Source organism: Centrocercus urophasianus, unplaced genomic scaffold, assembly GCF_019232065.1.
Source record: "Centrocercus urophasianus isolate 14NV4802_14NV808 unplaced genomic scaffold, USGS_Curo_1.0 seq_10, whole genome shotgun sequence".
NCBI lineage: Eukaryota > Metazoa > Chordata > Aves > Galliformes > Phasianidae > Centrocercus > Centrocercus urophasianus.
In genome coordinates, this window is record NW_024884142.1 from 61,655,968 (window position 1) to 61,677,284 (window position 21,317).

General features: G+C 39.3%; 1 protein-coding gene across 1 annotated transcript in view; it reads right to left on the reverse strand.

Moving 5' to 3' along the window:
- The window catches only part of RPS6KA2 (ribosomal protein S6 kinase A2), a 156,965-nt gene extending 138,954 nt beyond the window's left edge, over positions 1-18,011 (reverse strand). Inside the window, exon 1 of the mRNA XM_042826906.1 lies at positions 17,516-18,011. Coding sequence (XP_042682840.1) covers positions 17,516-17,614 — 99 coding nt within the window. The 5' untranslated portion in view covers positions 17,615-18,011. The remainder of the gene's footprint in view (positions 1-17,515) is intronic.
- Between the last annotated feature and the right edge of the window lie 3,306 nt (positions 18,012-21,317).

A 21,317-nucleotide genomic window follows, 5' to 3' on the forward strand; every position in this document is an offset into this window, starting at 1 on the left:
TCCACAAGTTGCTCATCCTTTTACAATTGCTTGTTCACTCTGTCCCTCTCTGCTCTCTTGTTTCTCTGCCTTGTACTTCACTGGGCCTCCTTTCCTCCTGCCACCTTTTTCTCTTCTCCCTTCTCCTCTCATTTCGGATTTATTTCTGAAGAAGCCTTCCTCTCTTCCAACATAACCACAGCAACACAAGCAGCACTGCATCTCTGACAGTTTTGAGTCGTGCTGAACTTCCTCTGCTGCAGCCCCTCACACTCCTAATCCCAGACTGTCAACCACATGCACTACATATAAAGCCCTCAGGGCATTTTCCATTTCTCCAGTCAATGTAGTAGCACAGCAACATCCTGTTCTTAACTACTGGTACCAACATAAAGCAGCCCCAGTCTATGAATAAGCTTCCCAAGTGAACTGAAAGCTAGCCACTTCTCTTACACCTCTGGTGTGGCAAAATGTCTTACAGAGAAAAGAGTTTGTAATTCCTCATTTCCCCCTCACATCTCAGCCTCTTCTTGAGAGTGACTAAAGGTCATGCCACAGATCAAGGGAGTCAGCCTAGGGTGCCTGCTGATTCCCAGCTGGAGACAGATATTAGAATCTATGAAATGAACACAGGTAAGGTAGGTGAGATGGATATGCATGCACACGTGAATTTGTGCATATCCAGGGACTGCAGTAAGACCGCTGATAGCATCAGAAGCCAGAACTGGTAAAAGCAGAGGAGGGCAGTGGAAGATCTGCAGCATTGTACATTTGCATTAGGTATAGAAACTAAAGGCTAAAACTAATTGTTCATTTGAATTACAGTCTCACATAAATATATAGTATTTAAAGTCACATAAGATATTACAGACTTATAAGAATACAAGCTGACACGTAGAGCTCCAAAAATACAGTTTGCAATGCATAACAACAAGCTTAATTTGGCTTACAGAGATCACAAACTACTGTACAAACTCTTGACCATTTACATTCTTGTTAATCCTTGCTTAACACAGGTCAGACATATATAATGAGCAGTGCTGTTAAAAATACTCATCACAACAACAAACACTAACGTGTCCAAATTTTATCTCAGATACCTTCATTGATTGAAAAAAAAAATCCATTGGACAAATGGGAAGATTTAGCAGCCCTTAGCTATAAAGGATCAGCAATATATTCATACTATATTGTACAAATGTTTTAATCCTCCAACTGGAGGATTAAAAGACCTTTTAAGACCAAGCATGTACAGAGCTTCATTGACACACATACAAGACTGGAGACTGGCTTGAATTACTCACTGCAAAATAAGTAACTTATAATTATATAATGGCTAGATCCAGTAAATCTCTTAAGTATGTATATTATGATCACTTCCTGAAAATCTGAAACTTGAGGTATACTGGTAAAATAGTGTAGCACAAAGACCTTTCCTTCAACCCTTCAAAGACTTGTGTACATGAGATGCAGTCTCATCCAAGATGATGCAACATTCTATAACCAAATGAACAACAGACTTATAACAATGTTCTATTTAAAAAAAAAAAAAAAGCAAAATAACATTCATAGTAAGTTTGTAATTGAAAAAAGTTATAGCTAAATCATTCCCCATTTTAGAATAGGTAATGTAAGTGGTTTTTCATAATATCTTTGTCCGTGTGCTTTCTTCATTTCCAGAAAACCATACCTTTTCCAGCTTCTCTAGTTTTCTCTCTTTTTCTCATGTTTGCTCATGCAAGAGTAAAACTTGTCCCACATGAACATATATCTCATTTAAAGAATAAAAGACAGAATGAGCAGTATTCCTAAATATTAAATGGGACGTGACGGATATTTACTATCAGTGTATTTTTTCCCAAATATGTTTCTAAAGAAGAAATATGAGTAATCGAAGGTAAACAGAGAAGAGAAACCAAAGCAATGTAAAATTACTCTGAAATATAAAAAAAACTTACGTCATCATAATTTCAAGAAGAGGTCATCAACAACCAGTTTGGCCTGTCCAGACCATAGAATCATAGAATGGTTTGGGTTGGAAGAGACTTTAAGCTCATCTAGTTCCAATCCCCCTACTACAGGCAGATCTGTTGGAAAGATGCTGAGAAAGAGAAAGGCAACCTATACTTGGAATAGATGCCACCTGAGTGCAGAAAGAATGACCAGGAGGTTTTGAATCCAACCCTAATTTGCCCAGATCCCTAAGAGTCTTTCCATAAATGATCCAAGGCTCCAGCCATCAGAATCATCATTCACACCATTCAAGAGCTGTGCAGACTGGTAACCCAACTGCAGATGGTCCTGGTGTGTATGTGTGTGCGCGCAAGTGAACAGCCATACTCAGTGTATGCTGCCCTACTTGGGCAAAAAATGTGATGGCTAGTGGCAGGGGGTTTGCAAATGAGAAACGTAAGTGAAGGGCTCTCCTTCACTTCCTCCTGTTGTTGGGAGTGCCTTGGACTGCTCGGAGGTCAGTCCTGTTAATACAACAGAAGGGAACCAAACAGAAAATATTAGGAAGCCAAAGCAGGATGATGTTTGAAGCGGTATCTTGCTAAACTTCCCATGATTTTCCATTCCATCAGATGTTCCTGTTCTGTTTAATAGGGAGACTTGCTTCCCTACCACAACCGTAGATCATCAGCAGGAGCAAGCTGCAGCACCCCAGGGCATTCTGCTGACCAGCTTGTGACCAAGAGGGCAGATACTTGCAAGTAAACAATGCTCCAACTCTGTTCACGATAACTTAGCTTATTATAGGCCACTCCAGGGAACAGAGAGATGTTCCATCCACTTCCTTTTTCTTGTGAACTAGTAGCACTATAGGCAAACCTGATTTTTTTCATCTCCGTTGTTCATTCTCAAGTCTCCTTCTTTCTCTCCAGATTTCCTCTAGGCCTTACACCATCTGTCTAAGCACTTCTCTCTGTGCACACTGTTGCATTCTATTCCTTTTCTTTCTCTGATCTATATTTAGTTGTTTTCCTGTTTACACATCCCTCCAGAGAGCGATATTGTTGAATGTGACTAGTCAGGAAGAGAAACAATGTGGTTAGAAGACATATCCTTTCAGAAGTGTAATCGGGATGAGAAGGCATACAGGATTGGGTAAGATATAAAATTTTTCCCTATGATTAATCAGAAACAGAGATCTGAATATAAATCCACAAAACCCATTAGAGTAACCTGATCAAAGACAAAGAACACCTAAGCACAGCAAGGAAACATATGCACGCTTTTTATTTTCTGACACTATGTTTTTTTGTTTTTTGTTTTTTTAAAATGGTAACATAAAAAAAATGGGTTTGGAAACCTGACAATATCTGTCCTTTTGCTCAAACTACCAGAAATGTCAAATGTGAATCCGGGGTGTATACACAACAAAAATTTGGAATGGGGAACTTCAGGGGAACTCAGTGTTGGCTGGTCAGATGTTAGAGACACAGCATTTTAGCAGAGGAGTAGTAAGCATAAAGCTGGTTCTCAAGAAGTTTACAAGAGCAGCCAAAGAGAAAGCTGGCTGCCACACATTAGGAATCAGGACCAAGAACACCTGGATTCATCAAGGTGAGACAATAAAGATCTGCATCCTAGTGTGCAGTGGAGAGACTCTATCTGACCTGAGTGACATTTGCATAGAAAACACACAGAGCATTCCCCATGTTCAATTTATTCCAGTAATTATTAGCTGATGAACACAGGATGTAGAGAGGGCTTGGTTGTGAAATACAACAGATACTAACACTAAAGAAGATTGATAGCAGAGGTTCTCTCCTGTAAGTGTTATTTACCACTGAGAAATCAAGAACTTCACTGGCAAACATACAAATCCATGATTTGAATAAAAAGAAATGCCTGTATTTCTGTTCCACAGTTTTTCCATGATGGTCATGTAAACAGTCTTGATTATCATACACCACCAATAACTTTCCTAGTCTTTATGCCAATAAATACACCGGCAGCATGAGCAGCTAAGGGCAAACATTGGGTACAAATCACTGGCTTCCCTGATATGACTTCCTACAAAAGCAGAAGCTCAAGGAACCGTAAAGCATCACAGATCTAAAATCTCCACAAGTGTATTCCACTGGGGATTTCACATTACATTTTGCTATATGTTGTGTCACTAGTAGATGGTGAATGATGCAGGTTAGAAAATGGCTATGTAATGGTGATAACAGTATTTAGGACTAAAGTAGGAATGAGGCTATGTTCTCAATGACTAACAAATATAATCTGACCAAGATGTTCTACAGCTTTTGGCATGACACCAGAAGAACAGAGAACGGGAATTGCTGCAGATTGGAAATGATGGCAACAGAAGAATCACAGAAGTTTCTGGGAAATCGCACTTGCAGTGACTGCTCTTCTGAGTTTGTTTGCTTCAGTTAGTGGCAGGAATGGCTGTTTATATGATATTTAAACACGCAGAGGGAAGTCATTTAGCATACAGGATGGGCTTCAGCTGGTCTTTATTCCTACAAGGTGTGGTAGAACAGAAGATAAATCCGAAGCAACGAGAAAAAGATGATTTCATCAGCAGCAATTTTCAGTGGCCGGAAGAGCCTCTTAAAGACCAAAAGGGAAAAACCTACACCTGTGAGGACAGGAGATGATCTAGAAATATAGCTGGATCATGAGAACAAAAGGGAAGGAACAAGGTCAGAAATTGTTCAGTCATGCCCTGAAAATTGCTTTAGGAGAAGCGTTGATCCTGAAACAATTTTAAGAATAAATTATTCAGCACTACTTTTGATAAGATATTTCCATGAATTAAAAATAGAAGTGAACTTTGCAGTAATTTTCAGTTTGAAAGGAATGTCAGCAACAGAAACCTGTACTGCTAATCTGTTTGGTGTCAAGCAGAACTAAACAAACCTCTGCTCTGAGTCAATAAGAGGTTGTATATGGTATTATGAGATCAAACTCTAATCCTCTTAGTAGCATTTTCCACAGAAAAACTGCATTGCTATATGAATTCACATTGTTACACACATAATTCATATAAATTCCTACGTACAAACACACGAAATATGGCTGTAATTACAAGGTATTCCTTATATATTATATAATATGAATCTTGCTCAAAAATTGTCCTAAAAAGGAGTAAAAGTAGCTCTAGACATTATTTGCTTACATACTCCTCATTGCAAATTACCGAATAGTGTTTGGCAACAGGATGTGCCTGTTGGTTAGTGTAAAGCCCACGTTACTCTATGTCTCTCCTGTACACATAAATATCTCATCTGCAATTCAGAGGCAAAGAGTAAGGAGACAGTACAAAACAGGTCAGTTTTAATTCCAAATTGTGGGACACAGTTATACAATCAGGGCTTGACTGAAAAAAATTAGAATTTCTACAGTGTAACCACACAGAAATCTTGCCTTGCTCTTGACACAACTATCAGAAAAACGCCAAAATTCTCTGTGTTGACCCACATGATTATTCAGCATGAAAATGAGACATCAAACTGTCTAAACAACCTGGTCGTGTGTAAGTATAGCCCTGTCCAACAGAAGTTTGAAATAACACATTGTAATAATCACTGCAAAGTCAGAACAAGTAAAAAAAAACAATATTCTAATATACTTCCCAGGCTTGTTTGCTCCAGAGAGCCTGAGGACTCACTGTTGTACAGTCTCTCTTACTAGACATCTAAATATCCACTTTTATTTAGATAAATGAATTATTCATGCCATCATCAGCAAGCAAGACAGGTTGTTTCAAGCAAAAGCTTGTGTTCAATTATAATTCTGTATTAAGTGTTCTAAAATCTAGCGAGATAATGCATTATGTTTTATCCCCAATATATTCTTTCTTTAGCAGCTTATGCTTCTATTTACATTTATAGAATTGTTATAATAATTCTATTGATAAGTCAGTCATTTTATATTAAGTTCTGTAAATCCTTTTCTCCTTATACTATATTAAGATGCCTCTTTTTCCCCCCATTGTACCATACTATAAATGGCTCAAAACAAGCAACCTTAATGTTTCAACATAAAGATGATTCCCAGATTCCAGAAAACAACCAACCTCACACCATATTGCACACTGCTTACCTCAAAACATCTCAATAACCTTGACAAAATACTGCTGCTTATCACTTCTTCTACCTCAACAATTAGATTAGAACCGGGAAAGCTAAAAAGAAAGAGCCTGCTTATTTTGTATTATAGGAGAGCATTACTAAAAGGCCCTATTAAGATAAATAATTTTATGATATAAGTATTTCTAAGCCTAAATATTTATACAGGTAAATAGACTAATCCACTTGTTTCTCCAGCAAATCCAAACATGCTCCTCACAGATAATCCTAGCTTGCTTCCTGACCTTGAAGCATAGAAACTATTTGTAAACAGCATAATGAGGAAGCCCAGTTTCTTGTAACATTCTCATCTCTCCTCTGCCATCTTCCCTTCTGCATGGCTTCTTTAGTGGCCAAATTGTACATTTCCACTCTTACTTCTCCTCACTCTTTCATGGAACTAGCAGGATCTACTGCCTATTTTCATGAATCTTATATGAACGTTGTGTCCTTAGTAACGCTGTACTTCTGTCTACATCTGTTAAATGCAGAATGGTTCAAAGGCAAATGGACAATAGGGTGGAAAAGACAAAAAGAAAAAAGTATAAAGTTTATTTTCTTTAGAACACTTGGCTAAAAATGGATCGAAGTTGACAATTCAGATTTGCAGTAATTTCCTGTGCTCACATACAGGCAACTCCCTTCAGATAACCTACAGAGAGCATATGGACAGACTACTGTCTCAGAAAAGTAAATGAGAAACAATACAAATATCTGACATTTCAGTTTGCATGCAGTCGAATGGGTCTCCTTTTGTGTACCAGGAACTTCAGAAGCTCTAAATCTACTTCCTTGCACTGTATTTAACAAAAAAAAATAGATTAAATCTTTACATGAATGGACTTCCAGATTTAACAATCACAAGACAGAAGCAATATGCACAGAACATATGATTTCAGATGCAGATGTTTTAATATCTCCAACATACAACTCAATCAGAATTAGCTTGCCAATTTCCACTTAAAAGACCCACATAAAGTCAAAAGGCAATATTTATTTTGTGTAGCTTTCACAAGCAGCTTGATGTCACCATGTGACAGGTGCGCTGGAGCTGGAGAGTAGTTACAATGATGGTAGACTGCCCATGCATTCTGATAGACCTCAGGTGTTGTCAAGGAGGAATGAATACCGTTGTATAAGCACCACCACTGCTCTGGTAACATGTTTACTGTCACAATGAAAGTAATACAAGTTTTCTTCCTATTCAGATCTGATTCCAAAAACAAACAAAACCAGCAATTTGAATTTTCTTTTCATTTTGCTTTGAATTGGGTGGGTGTGCACTGTGAGAGTCTTAGGCTTTAAAGCATAGCAAATTTAAAAAGAGTAGTAGCCCTTAGTCACCAGGATACCATACTATAAATAGAAGTTTGTGTTGTTTTTTGTTTTTCTAAATCATGATTATATAAACTAACGCAGGTTTCTTCAAAATCTGTAATGAAATTCCCATGATGGACAGGCTTATGTCTTCCAGATGAAATGGATGATGATGACTGTGCATAAGCCATGCAAAGCCATCAGGCTCTGCATGAATTCATGTATTTGAAATGACAATTGACCAAAGCTGATTTTCACTTTGAGGGTTTTCATTCAAAGTTCAAAAGAAAATCTAGAGGGTGAATACCAGAGGAAAAGGTCGACATTAAAAGCAAAATGGTAATGCAGATAGTTACTGTAGATGCCATAGTGAAATTGCTTTAAAAACGAAGTATGGTGCTGTGAAAAATGGTACTGTATAGAGCTAAAATCCCAGATAGATGTTCATGCTCAGTTGGAAGCTGAGTTAAGTCATTGGTATGAAACCCTCACCAATGCATTCGGAGCCTGCGCTGTAAGTGGGCTCACTAGGAGCTCTGGCTACACAGAGTCAGAATGTAGAGCCATTTGAAAAGAAATAGGTTAAAGACTACACATATGAGAACAACATTTGAGATATGTATCCCACTGTATTTGGGATTTGCTTTGGATCTGTCTGGCCATTGTCCAGAGTCAGCTGAGTGTGTCCTCTGATTCAGCACTTTCCCGCACAAAGCTTTGTTTTCACTGATGACCCTCAAGTTACCTCACTAAATTGAGGGTGGGAAGAACCAAAACAGAGTCAGTGCAAGAAAAGTAAAAATATGTGATTCCCATTGTCTGATTCCAAAGCATAAATTAAAAAAAAGCTGAATCAGATGAATGACTGGAAGAAGGGAAAAAAATGGAATGGCTACCTTACAGAGGAAACATCTGAGAAGGCAAAATGAGAGTTTCAGCAATACCAGGAGCCCACAGTTTAGGGTATGTATTCTGTGTGTGGGACTCCACATTTCTGTAGTTCAGTCATGGGAGTCTCCACATCAGTGCACAGTATGTCCAAGTCCTCAACTTTTTCTTACAATAGGGAAGCAAAGCCTTAAGACAAGAGGAAAGAATCATATAAAAGGAAGGCAAAATGCCTTAATTTCTCCTCCTCAGTAACTGGAAGACAGAAACTGGAGTTGATATGCCTCCCAGAAGAGATGATACAAATACCCAGGCAGCGACAACATTCTGGTCACCAGAACAATAAAGAAGTGCTTGCAGACTATAGTAGTACTCCAAGGAGTACCACGCTGTTCTTCTTTCTGTCTCAATCCCACAAATGTCACACTAGCAAAAGAATTTAAAAAGCAAAGGGAAAAGGGCAAGCTTTCTGTCGGCTGTGGCCCGTATAGCACATTAAATTTTGTTTAGCATGCCCACAGTTCCCTAGAGGTGGATTATAATCACCAATATTTGTGCATGGGGAAAACAACGGGGAGGAATGGATATGCACTAAAGAAGAAGCAGGGGAAAAAAAATAGACATAAATAAGACAAGAAGTGGTAAAGAGAGGAATCAAAAGACTGACCTATTTTTTGTAAATAAAGTTCTTCAAAAAGCTGTTTTTGAAATGTCCAAGATAGTATTAGAAATGATTACATTTTTAATCCACTGATTTGAACATGCATTATGAGAGAGATGGAGATACTGAGTCCAAAACTGAAGAACTTCCTTACAACTCTAGGGGAAAACCCTGAATAAAAAGAAAGCTATCGAAGAACAACTGCTATAATTTTACAGATGTCTACCTGTTATAGCATTTCTTTAAATACAAGTATAAATCAAATGGCTGTTGTGGCTTGTTTTATAAGCCTGTTACAGAATGAGTAAAAGCTTAAGCCAAGCAGGAAAAGAACAAGTAGCTGGAAAAATCATCCCCATGATTTTTCTATGTATATTTACCCCCCTTAATAGAACGATATCAATTGTATAAATTAAATTGGCCTGTGAACTTTATCCTGATATTTTGAAAGAATATTTTCAAAAAGTCAATCAGAAGAAAATTACTGCCTTCCCGCTGACTGCAGGTAGTACATGTCTTGGATAGAAGCAACAGTCCTCATTACTGCTAACGAGGACTAATGTCCTTAGAACCTAAGGTCCCATGTGGATTTTCCGAACTAGGAAATATAGATAAATTTGCCTGCAAGATTACACACATCTGTTGTTGAGAGTGCTGTTATAAAATCATTTCACACTATCAGGCAATAAATACCATGGATGTTTTTTTTTTTTTCAGTACACGGTTATCATAGAAAAGTGAATACAGACTGAATTGCTCTACCGTGCAAGGCAGGGTACTGTAGCATCAGTGGCACTGACAACATCAAGAAAGAAAAAGAAAACCCCTGGGCACTGCTATAATTACACTGGTGAAACTGAGGGAAGTAGGTAAGTAAAACGCTATCTCCATATGCTGATAGTACTGATTTAGTGAAATGTTGAGTTCATTTCAAAAGACCAGTGATTTTACTTGCCAGGGAAAATCCTCAGGTCTTTTCAACATAATGGAATATTATTTAAAAAAAAAAAAAAAAAACAAAAAACTCTGACACATGTACTATTTAACATCTGCACACACTTAGTACAAAAATTCAAGTTCAGTTACATGAAATGGTCTTGAACTGCCTCATAGAAATAATCTAATATAAAGCCTTGCTTTCAAATCACAGTTTACTTAGAACTGCAATGCATAATCATATAGAATTAAAGTAGATATTGTGTAGACTAGCAAGTAAACAGGTTTTAACATATTTAGACAGATGACTTTAAGATGTACACAATTACAACATTCACTTGCAGTCCCAGGCATTTTCTAGTCACAGACTGACATTGTCTTGTGCAGGAAAGGCAGGCATGGGAGACATGCTGATGCAGAGGTTAGAGACAAACATCTGCCAGGGTGACAGTATTTGTCTGTGAGTTGCTCTCAGTGTGGAAGTGGAGAAGACTTGAATAGCTTCAGGATTTTCTTTGTTACTCACTAGTAAAACAACAGTCATTTCCACTAAAGGAAAAAAAACTCCGTGAGAAAAGCAAATATTCACTCAGGCTTTTTACTTATTTTTCAGCAAAATTACTTATGTAATCATATGCATCTTACAGATGCTTTTTTTCATGTCTTCTATCAGTTGTTGCCAATTTGCGTATAAATTATATAATGTGTGGGCCTCCTAATGAACAGTCAGAGTGGTTATTTCTCTGTCAAAGTGTTGGACTGAAGTACCAGCTTCCAGGATGGGCAGGATTGATAAATGCCAAGAACAAATATTTTTTGTCAGTGTTATCACTCCCAAAAAGGCTCAGTCTTAAAGCACATTCTGTAATACACAGTTCTCACTGTGACCACCTTGTTCATTCACTGTACACTGCACACAGAAGTCTGTGCAGACTGCTGGGTTCAGCTAGAGGAGGACTCAAGGCTCTCCTGTATCCTATAGTGAAAGCAGTTCCGCCAAAATGCTGATGTTGGCAGTATTTTCAAACAGTTTAGGCAAATTAAATACAGCCTAGATCACCCAGTTCTACAGACATGGTACAGGTACCACAGCAAAGAAGAAGGAAGAAAGGTTAAGGGCAGTTAAACAATCTCCAGTTGCCTTATTGGCAGCCACTAGGCTGCTGTCCTAGCAGGCAACAGTTCCAGAGGAACACTTTTTACCAAGGAGTAGGGGTCCTTTCATGCCTAACTCTGACCACACATAACATCAATCCACAGGCAGCAGATGCTTGCTTAAGCTAAACAAACTATAACACTGTTCAAACTCTAAAATGCATAATAGCTCTCAAAACAATGGTAAAGAGTTCAGACAACTTTATTCTGACATTAGATTAGATGCTAGCAGGATTATTTTTTTTTTACTCAGAGGGTGGTGAGTCACTGGCACAAGTTGCCCAGAGATGTTGTGGATGCCCCATCTCTGGCGATATTCAAAACCAGGCTGGATGGGGCAATGGCCCTGGGCAACCTGATCTGGTGGGTGGCAGCTTTGACTTCAGCAGCAGGTTGGAACTGGATGGCCTTTAACGTCTGTTCCAACCCAAGACATCCTATAATTGTATTGATTACAAGTATTGATACACCATGAGATGCAGTGAGAGAGATTTCACAGCTAATTCCCCTCACATAGTTTCCTTCAGTCCTCCAAAGCCATGCCTTGCATGCCCCTGGTGAGGGAGTTCACATCCTAAACCACTAGTCTGGCAAGTACTTCCCTTTCTGTGAATGACAGCTGTCTGCAAAGACCCAGAATACATGCACTGCTTGCTTCCTTACACATCATCAGTCAAGAAGTTAGAAGGTGGATTTGATGTTTCAGTTCTTTCCCATCTCCCGCGACTTGTTCTTCATGAAGCAAAAACATAACTGGTAAGAGCTGATGGCATCACAAACACTTTTGATTGCAGTACTAATTGCTGCTTTCACTGCAGTACAGTGGGTCATTCTTAACATCAAATACTTTTACAGAATCATCACAAAATGGGGTCCTACAACTCTTGCTAAGAGAACAAAAAAAGGGCTAGCAAATATTTAGATTAGAAGTAGTTCTACTTCTAGTGGTAGAAGCTGGTAAATGAACATAAGGGTTTTTTTGTTCAGATTTCTATTTTACTTGCCAAGCTTTTCCAGTTCCCTGTGAGAACACAAATGCAAAAAGCACATAAAAAAAACTAATCTTCTCCTGAAACTAGCAGAAAAAAAAAGACAATTCAAATGTAACTGATAATAAAAAATAAGCACAGGAAAATTCAGTTCTCTGAAATAGACTTTTTGTGCTACAGGGTCAGACAGGACATAAAGTTGAGAGGTAAAATCTAAAACAAAATTATACACTTTCCACTTGCATAAAATCAATTTACTCTAAATTACTGCCAGGTAAGGGCTCAGCTACTACTTCCAACCTGTTCAGCAGGTTCAGATTCTTGTCCTCCTGAACATCCATGCCCACATATTCCAGGCATTATTTGCCACAAAGACACAGTGTTGAGGCACTGGCTTCCCCTTTTCATTCATTTTGTCACATGTTCATGGTCAGAACCCAACACGTGCTCACCATACTGCTCTGTTATCACCAGCCACATAAGGCATGCAAGCACACGGTCTATCAGCTGATCATACAGGATCTGTTTCACAATCAAATGAAGACATCTAGTGTTACAAGGAAATCAGACCCCTGCTCTATGTCCAAACAGACGTAGACCTTGGCTGTGTGAATAGAGTATGTATTCAATCATGTGACATATCAGAATCAATGTGACAGAGTCCATGGACAGGATTCATCATTTCTGGACTGCATGCCAAATACCATCAGATCAAGACATCATGCAGACTCTTACATGGTGGAAATGGAGCATAAAGTAACAATCTAAATTGGTCTTTGACAAGATTGGGTCCTTCGAAATAAAGAGGCCATTAGAAAAAGGTCTTCCTTTCCTTCATATGCAAACAATGCTGCTTATACTGGCACAGAGTCATGTGCTTGAAAGTCATAGAATCATAGAATCACCAAGGTTGGAAAAAACCTCTAAGATCAACCAGCCCAACCATCCACCTACCACCTGTATTTCCCACTAAACCGCATCCCTCCGTACAACTTCTAAACGTTTCTCGAATGCCTTCAGGGACAGTAACTCCACCACCTCCACGGGCAGCTCATTTTAATGCCTGATCACTTTTACTGAGAAGAAATTTTTCCTAATGTCCAACCTGAATCTCTATTTTTCTATAATCTTCCTGTTTAATTTTCCTTTTCTGCAGCTCAGCTTCGTTAATTTGAGACTTGGTGGGAGGAACACATAGCAGGTCTGATGTACAACATACTGTTTGTTTGAATTTGGACAGTCATCATCATTTCTATCTTACAAATGGAGAGCATGAGGAACAGCAATCTGTCTGTAAGGACACAGCAAGTCATAAAAATGAATTCCAAAGTAAGATTTCCTGGTTCCTCAAAGTGACTCTATTTGATGGATAACAAGCTCTCAATTCCCCTGCCTTGCTCTCCCTCCCCCTAGCCAGGCAATGCAAGATTACAAGAATTGCAACATTTCCTCATAAAAGTCTCGTCTGCAGCTGGGGAAATCAGACTACAATGGCCCTGATAACTTCTGTAGCAAGGACACGCATTACAGAGATTATAATTACCAAGAAAAAAAAGTCCTAAAGCCACTTCAGGACTTGCAACTTGCATAGTTCATCTTGGGCTGCTAATTCTCATCTTTGTTCTTTAAGCTTGCCTCTTTCTAGCACTTGACTGAAAGACGGTTATCTATAAAAGCAAAAAAGAGAAGGTGGAATAAAAGAGGCACTACTGATAAAGAATGATATTGCTAGACAAGTGTAGAAGAGTTCACAAGTGCTTGCAAGGGAACTATTGTTCCAGCCCAGTGTTCAAACAGATACGTCTAGTTCAGTTTTACTGAATGCTTTCCTAAAGCTGCCGGAACTTAAGGCAGTGGGAAATCAAAATTCAAGAAGGCAAAAACTGAAAATCTCTCATAACAGTATTATAAATCCAGTGCCAGTCCTGCTGTGCTACTCCTTACCTGACTTCATAGTCGTGTCAACTCCTTACACAACAGCTTTGGAACCCAAGGAGGACCACATTCCAGTCACCAAGTAGAGGTCTCACCTCTCGCAGGTGGCTATGATGACAGACACTAGGCTTCAAATTAATTTGAAGCTCTGGTGGACTGTAAGCCCCGTACATACGCCAAGTAGAATTTAGATCCGCCATTAGCAGTAAGACAAAACAAGAATTAAAAGCATTAAAGAATAAGAATAAAGATTTGAAAATACACAAGCAGAGCAAAAGTAAAAAAAAAATCTACAAAAAGCATCAATGGCAACGCTTAATTGGGCATTTCCTTAAAAATAAGTGAAGTAAAAATAACAATAAAAAAAAAAAGCAAGAAAGGCTTCTGCATACTGGAATAAATATAATCAAATTATTTGCATGCTTAGATTTTTCTCTAGCTTATTGAAATGGCATAGTTAACTTCCAATTTATAAATGAAGGAATATTGCTCACTGCCGTAAGATGCATTCTACTGGGGTTCAAAGTCTTTAGTACAGCCATGCTGTGTGTACTTTCTCCTGGTGGTTTCATATTCACGTTCATCAACACTCAGCAAGAACCATAAACAAAGCCCTTCTCTCTCGGATGCACACATGCAGTTCCCATTGACTTCACTGGATTTTCAGCTGACTTCAATAAGAATTGTGTGCACACAGAAGGGTAGAACTTGGCTCTGTGGATTTAATAAAATTACATCACTAGATGCCTTATAAATGAAGGGCAATACAGGCCATATTGAAAAATAACAAACTGAAACCTGAAAGTGCAGCCAAAGAAGTTCAAATTTCAGCCAAGTTTTCCCAGAACAATGAAAATGGCATACATTTTAGGCAAGATGAAACAAAAATCCTTGCAATATCTTCTTCATCAGGATGCTCTGCCTTCTTTAGCAGAACTGTGTCAAACAGCCATCTATGCAGGGCAATGATCTTGTTGTATCAGATACAGCAATTATATTGGCATATGAAATGACTAAGGAAAGGTCAAACTACAAGTTGTGATTTGCCAAGTCATTTTCTACTTTTATATCCATGTTCTCTGAGTTATGAAGCTCATTGCAACTCAATTTAAAGCAAAATACTACAGCAGAAAAATTAACCAATCCTATTATTTTAACAACTGATATTGCATTATTTTGAACCTATTCTTACAGTGGTATTTTTAAAATTTGAACTGATTGAATCCAGGAATATTTATCCTAAAGCCTTCAGCCCCTTTCATCAACCTTCAAAAAGAACACTGAAAGAAAATCCTCCACAACTTAGAAACAGCATTCCTGTTCTAAATTTCAGACATCGTCTACCAACACATATCTTCCTCCTGGTATATTAGCTAAGCAAAGCAATGCCACGTGAGTTCTCTCCAAATTTCTTCCTTTTATTTCACTCACTTCATGAGGTAACCACCCATGCCTTTTTATTGCCTCTGTAAAATATCTACCGATTAGGATGAAGAATATTATGACTTCTCAAGATCTTTCTACCAGTAGACTTCTTTGCACTTTCTATTTGGCTATACAACACTGATTAGCCCACAGCTGCAAATTTAAACACAAAAGTACTCCGGAATAGAAATCCCTGAGGAGGCTTGATGTTCATGCTTTGTTTTTCCCCCTTCAAGTAGGAATGTCTCTGATGATTTTCACACTTAAAATAGCAGAAGAGATTTCATGAATTGCTTTTTCTTCCTGGTTGGAACAATCCCTATTCCCCGTTGCTTTATAACACTGTGTTACTTTGCATAAAGTTGGTTATTACTGCCAAGTCAAGGGAGTGAGGGGAGAAGTGAATGCAATGTTCTGAACTTACATGTGCAGCAGGGTACATATCAGGATGCTTCTCAAAGCAACTTACTTAAAAATTATTTAAGATAAGAAAATAAATTTGATGTAGGACAACCCACCTAAGGAAAAACAATACCATAGATACTGAATTATTGAATATCAATTATTCAGCAAGTTAAATATTCAGCATGGTGAAAGCTGTTTCTCTCAAACTGTGGCACTGTCGAATGACAAGCTATGAAATCTAGTAGGACTTCACTGTATCAAAAACCCATCCTCCCCTCCCATCATCGCACTCTGGCACTGGCAGCCTCAGCTGTCACAGGAGAACTCCTTCATGCAGCTCAGAAACTCTACTTTCTGTTGGCTCTGCTGGAGCATGACCCTGGTGAATTTATAATGCATTACAAGGAGTATCTCTGTCAGCATAGACTTTGCAATTTGGGGCTCAGAACCCTTTTTCCTTAATCACTTGGGGTTGGTGAAAGGAGGGAGCTTGATCAACTGATGGCAGCTTTCATTTATTTGTTTGTTTTAAATATATAGAGCGACTTCCCAACAAATGAAACAAAGTTAGGTACATCTTACCCAATTGTTTTTCAAGGAAACTGATTTTAAAGAGTTAAGAATAAAAGATCAGCCTCAAACTCAGCTTTTTTTCCCGTCCTGCTTAAGCAATGACATATGAAGAACTTTGTCTAGACAATTACCTACTGCTTTAAATAGGACACTAAGGGAGTAACATTTTAAAATGTGTTCGCACAGCATGAGACTAATCCTCCTCCTGGGAACACCGGTGCAAATCACAGTAACTCCTTGGAGGTCAGCTGAAGTACACCAGCGTAAAACAAATGTGTGCCAGAGGAGAATCAGGCCTCATCCACCTTTATTTTAAATGCAGAGGTTGCAGATTATCTGCAATGATAAAGTGAACAACATAAATAAAACTGACATTTATTCGATTGATCTCACTTCCTGCCGACTGTTCGCAGCTCCAAATATAGGGCTGAAGAACAATGGTCCAAGGAAGGGAGGCAGAAATCCTGCTTCTCCCCCATTCACACATTCCTATCTACCAATAACTCTGACCTGAACTGCTTTTTATCTCCTGATGCTGCCAAACCTTTTAAGGTTTAATTTGACATTGCTCCCCTGCTTCTAAAGAACACAACTTCTTACAGTAAAATAAATTATATAAAAAAAAAGAAAGAAACAGGATACATGTAGAGATGATGAATGCAAGAATCTGTGTAAGCACCAGAATCAATGGAAAAATAAGCAAGAAAACCTCTACGTTGCATACAGTAGATATGCAAGACACTAGCAAATGGATTAATTATTTGGAAATCTAGCACTGAGAAGTAATGATACGTTTGCAGGGGAGGAAGATTAAAATATGAGGCTATTGCAAGTCATGGTGCCATCTGTGCTAATTTAAGTGAATCCGTAAGTATTTCCCACAACTTCATGATGTCCTGAATCAGCTCCCTCCCCCTGTGCCAGGCTGATAAAAGGATCCTTAGCAACGCACTAAATATATTATGCAACATATTGAAGGCTCCCAAGGAAAAGCCCTGAATTACACGGAAACAAAGAACGTCAGGTGTGAGCATCAGCAGCTCTAGGGAAAGACCACCTCTAACTATTTACCATGTCAGCAGCAAACGCAGGCATTCTCTCTCATCTCTGTCAGCAGCACGTAACGGTATTCGCTGCATATAACAAGTTAACACGGATTTTACCTCAAATCTACTTAGGCTTGAGCTCTTCGACCGAGACTTCTTGCGGAGATACACAGAAAAGAACCGCCGCACCGTGAACTTCTTCATGTTCATGTCCATTGCCCCGTCCGAGCTCCGGTGCGGAGCACGACGGAGCTGCAGCGCTGGAGAAAGCTAGCGCATCCCGACTGCCCCAATGGATATCCACAGGCAGGAGATGCCCGCCGTGCCTGCCCCTGCTCATCCAGCCCGGCGGGCAATGGGCGAGAGGTGAGAGGCTCCGCGCCCACCGGCGTTGTGCTCCGTCTGCCTTCCCACTGTTTACATTTCGGTGCTGCAAGCCCAACTCTCTTCCCACTCCCTCTCCCCCTCGCCTTAGGTCCTACTACGCCCAATCAGGCTCCGCTGCTGCTGCATGCATAATCAGCTCCAGTAGATGACAGCTCCGAGTTCCCGGCGTAGCAGGTTTGAAACAAATATGAGATGTGTCTATGGCTTCGCGCTCCTCTCCTCTCTGCCAGACTCCTTCGATTTCCTGGTTTCTGAATCACATGGGGAACAGGCACATGCAACACTTCTGTTTTTAGCCCGGAATTTCAATGCCGCTATAATTACTGAGGGCTCCAGTGGTCAGATGTGAAAGACTAGCTCCCGCACCAGAGCCTCTCCCGGGAGAGGGCTGAGGACGCCATGAACCTGCAGTCGGAACAGGGAGGGTCTCAGCCTCCTCTCACTCAGGGGACTTGCTCAGATGTGCTTCCCCCACTCTGAAATCAGAAAGCTTATCATGACCCACCAGCTTAAATTACCCACCAGGCTGCATTAAAATACCTAACGCTGGCACAGCTCTGAAAATAGAAAGCACACTCTAAATGGTAAGTATTACTATTCTTATTGTACTCCAGCAGACAGCTACAGCCCTTCTCAGAGGTTAAATATGTGCATCTATTTACAGGCTGCAGCTCTGAGCTGCTCACTATATACTGGAAGCATGTAGACTAACAGCTACCCGCATTTCCACCCCCCATATAAAAGCATTTTTCAGCTTTTATTCAGAAACTAATGAATCTGAGTGTGATCCAGAGACCAAAGAGCTATCTCTGCCTGCTGTGCACAGCTCGGGCTCCTCATCCTTGGCAGCTTTTTTTTTTTCTGACTAGCAAGGAGCACCCAGACATGCCTTTCTCTCATATCCCCATATGGAAATTGAATGGCTTTAATGACTTATTAATGACTGAGATAAATAAGCCCAGAGAGAGCTGACACCACTACAGCCTGAGAAAGCTGTCAGAGGTTAAATGACAATACTACTCCAGTCGATCTGCTCTAAGTAGGGTTGGATTTTGCTTTAATTGCATGTCTGGGCTCTGCTGTGAACCATGCTGGCTGGCTGTGCCTGTCACTACCTGCTTTGTTCACAGGCTCTGTCCCTCTCTTTTGTTTAAAGCTCACTGTCATCTATGTACCTGGAAAAGCAAGAAAGTAGAAACAAGTAAATGAATAGTTTGGCATTTATGGTTGCCCCAAGAAGGAGGTCAGGTTTAAATGACTACCTTCAGCCTGCAATTTTCTGTAGCCTCTGACTCCTCTGTGCCCTGATCACTGCTGCCTCCCCCCACCTATGATAACTGCAGTGCAGCACATGTAGCAGAGTAGCGATCTACTTTGCCCCTTTCTCTATTTGATGCCTCCTGACTGCTTCTCTAATTCTCTTTTGGCAACAAGAGCATATCTTCCAGTGCTGCTGTTTGGTACAGCCCCTGTGTGTGCTAAGCCAAACCAAGAAGACCTTTACCATGACAGCTGTGCCGGCTTCTGGCTAAACAGAGTAAAGGCAGCTAGTCCAGCAGAAATTAAGCTACTTACAAGTACACTAAAAACCCTTTCCAAAAGCAATAAGCAGGTAAAAAGCAATTTTGTTGGTAGAGCTGCATCAGCACCAAAATTATTAACTGATGCAGTTTATGCTGCATCCCTCACGTGGTGACTGAATTGCAGCTGCACTGAGTGGTGCAAGGGCCTGAGGCACTCCCTGACTCTCTCATGGGCCCTCACCAGGACCTCTCTGTCTGTGCCCTGCCCTCTGCCTGCAGAAGGAGCATCCTCACTCAGCCGTGCTTTCATACTGACAAAGGCTTTTCAGAGCCACACGTTCTCATTTTGATAAGACATTCCAGCTTTAAATAGCAATCGGACAAGATCAGGGTAGCTTCCTGCCCATCAGATACACAACAGAGGCCCACTAGGACACCAGCATCATGCAGAGAATATCATTTCTCATCTCCAAACATACACAACTGCCCTATATAACAGAAAAACAGTAGTAGCTGAGAGGTTGCTACTGCCTATGCTAGCAGGTTTATCACAGCCTTCACTTCCCGTGATGCACAGAGTGCTTTAACATACAAGTACACATTGTCACCGTTAGATGCATCAAAACATCTGAGATTATGCAGCCATTTATTACATTCAGAATTTTGTTCTGTACCACCCAAAAAAATGGTTACAATGATCTGCTAGTATACAGTTAATGAGTAGAAGCTGTTGCTTGATACTAAAAGTTACACTGCAACACATACAGCATGCCCAGGTTGGGAGCAAATCTCTTCTCACATCCCTGCCGAGACATAAGTGCAGGCTTGGAAGTAGACATTATCTGCCTGCTTTCTCATGCCCCTTCCAACCAGGTGCTTAGGGATTATCTATAAAAGGACAAATAATCATCATCAGTGCCAGGATGTTAGTCTTTACCTACAGAACAAGAGAGATGCACTCAGCAGTCGCTCTACTGCTCCCAGCTATAAACAGTACAAGAAACTGAGTTGCAAAAACTAACTGAAGAAAGAGTACAAATACAGAAATCAAAGAAGATACATGAGCATGTAAACCAAACACAACAACAGATTTGAAAAGCAAATTCTTCTCCTGTTGCCTTCACATACTATGCTACCAGGACGTGGAATTTAGCTTTGCTTCAAAACAAAAAACGTGAAGAGGTTTTTTAAAAAAAGTCTTAAACTGTCAGCTAATGGGATAATACACATTTTCCCCAATGACTCTAGCAGAAAAGGTGCAAGTCAAAAAACTAATCTGATTAAAAGAGAACATTAATCAATATATTCATAAACATACAATTGCCGGATCAACCAGCAACTTGAAAAATTCACTGCATTTAGAAATTCATGGCCATAAATTATTATCAGCTCTCCTTTGAGCAATCTTAACTGCTGATGAACTGCTTGAAAAACAGTCACTGAAAATATCACTTTAAGACAAGAATAAACAATAAAACTGGTAGAGAAGGTGGAGCATATGATGCAGTGGTATCAAGCAGTAATGCTCTGTGTATTCTGAATTATATTATTAAATTATATATATTATATATAATTTATATATTTATATTGTTTGTTATTAATAATTATTATTATTATTCATATTTACATTATATGAAATTTAATATATCATATACTATATTGTAATATATAATTAAATTATATATTATTGTATTTGTTGTAGCACAAAATAAATAAATACAAGACTTTGGCAGTTACCAGTGACCAAAATTCAAAAATAAAGTCTTCAATTGGAAAAAAGCTTAAAGAAGCAAACAAAAGAAATCCAGACACAGTATTCAAGAAAAATTCTCCAAGACAAGCCACTAGAAATTGGATATTTCACAGCACAGGTTCCCAATTTTAAAAGCTAAACAGTATTACAATAATATCCCATGAAAGGTAAAGGACTGTAATAGCAATGGTAATTAGCTAAATGACACAGACCAGGGAAATTCACAAATTCAGCAAAGCAACCTGCACAGAATCAA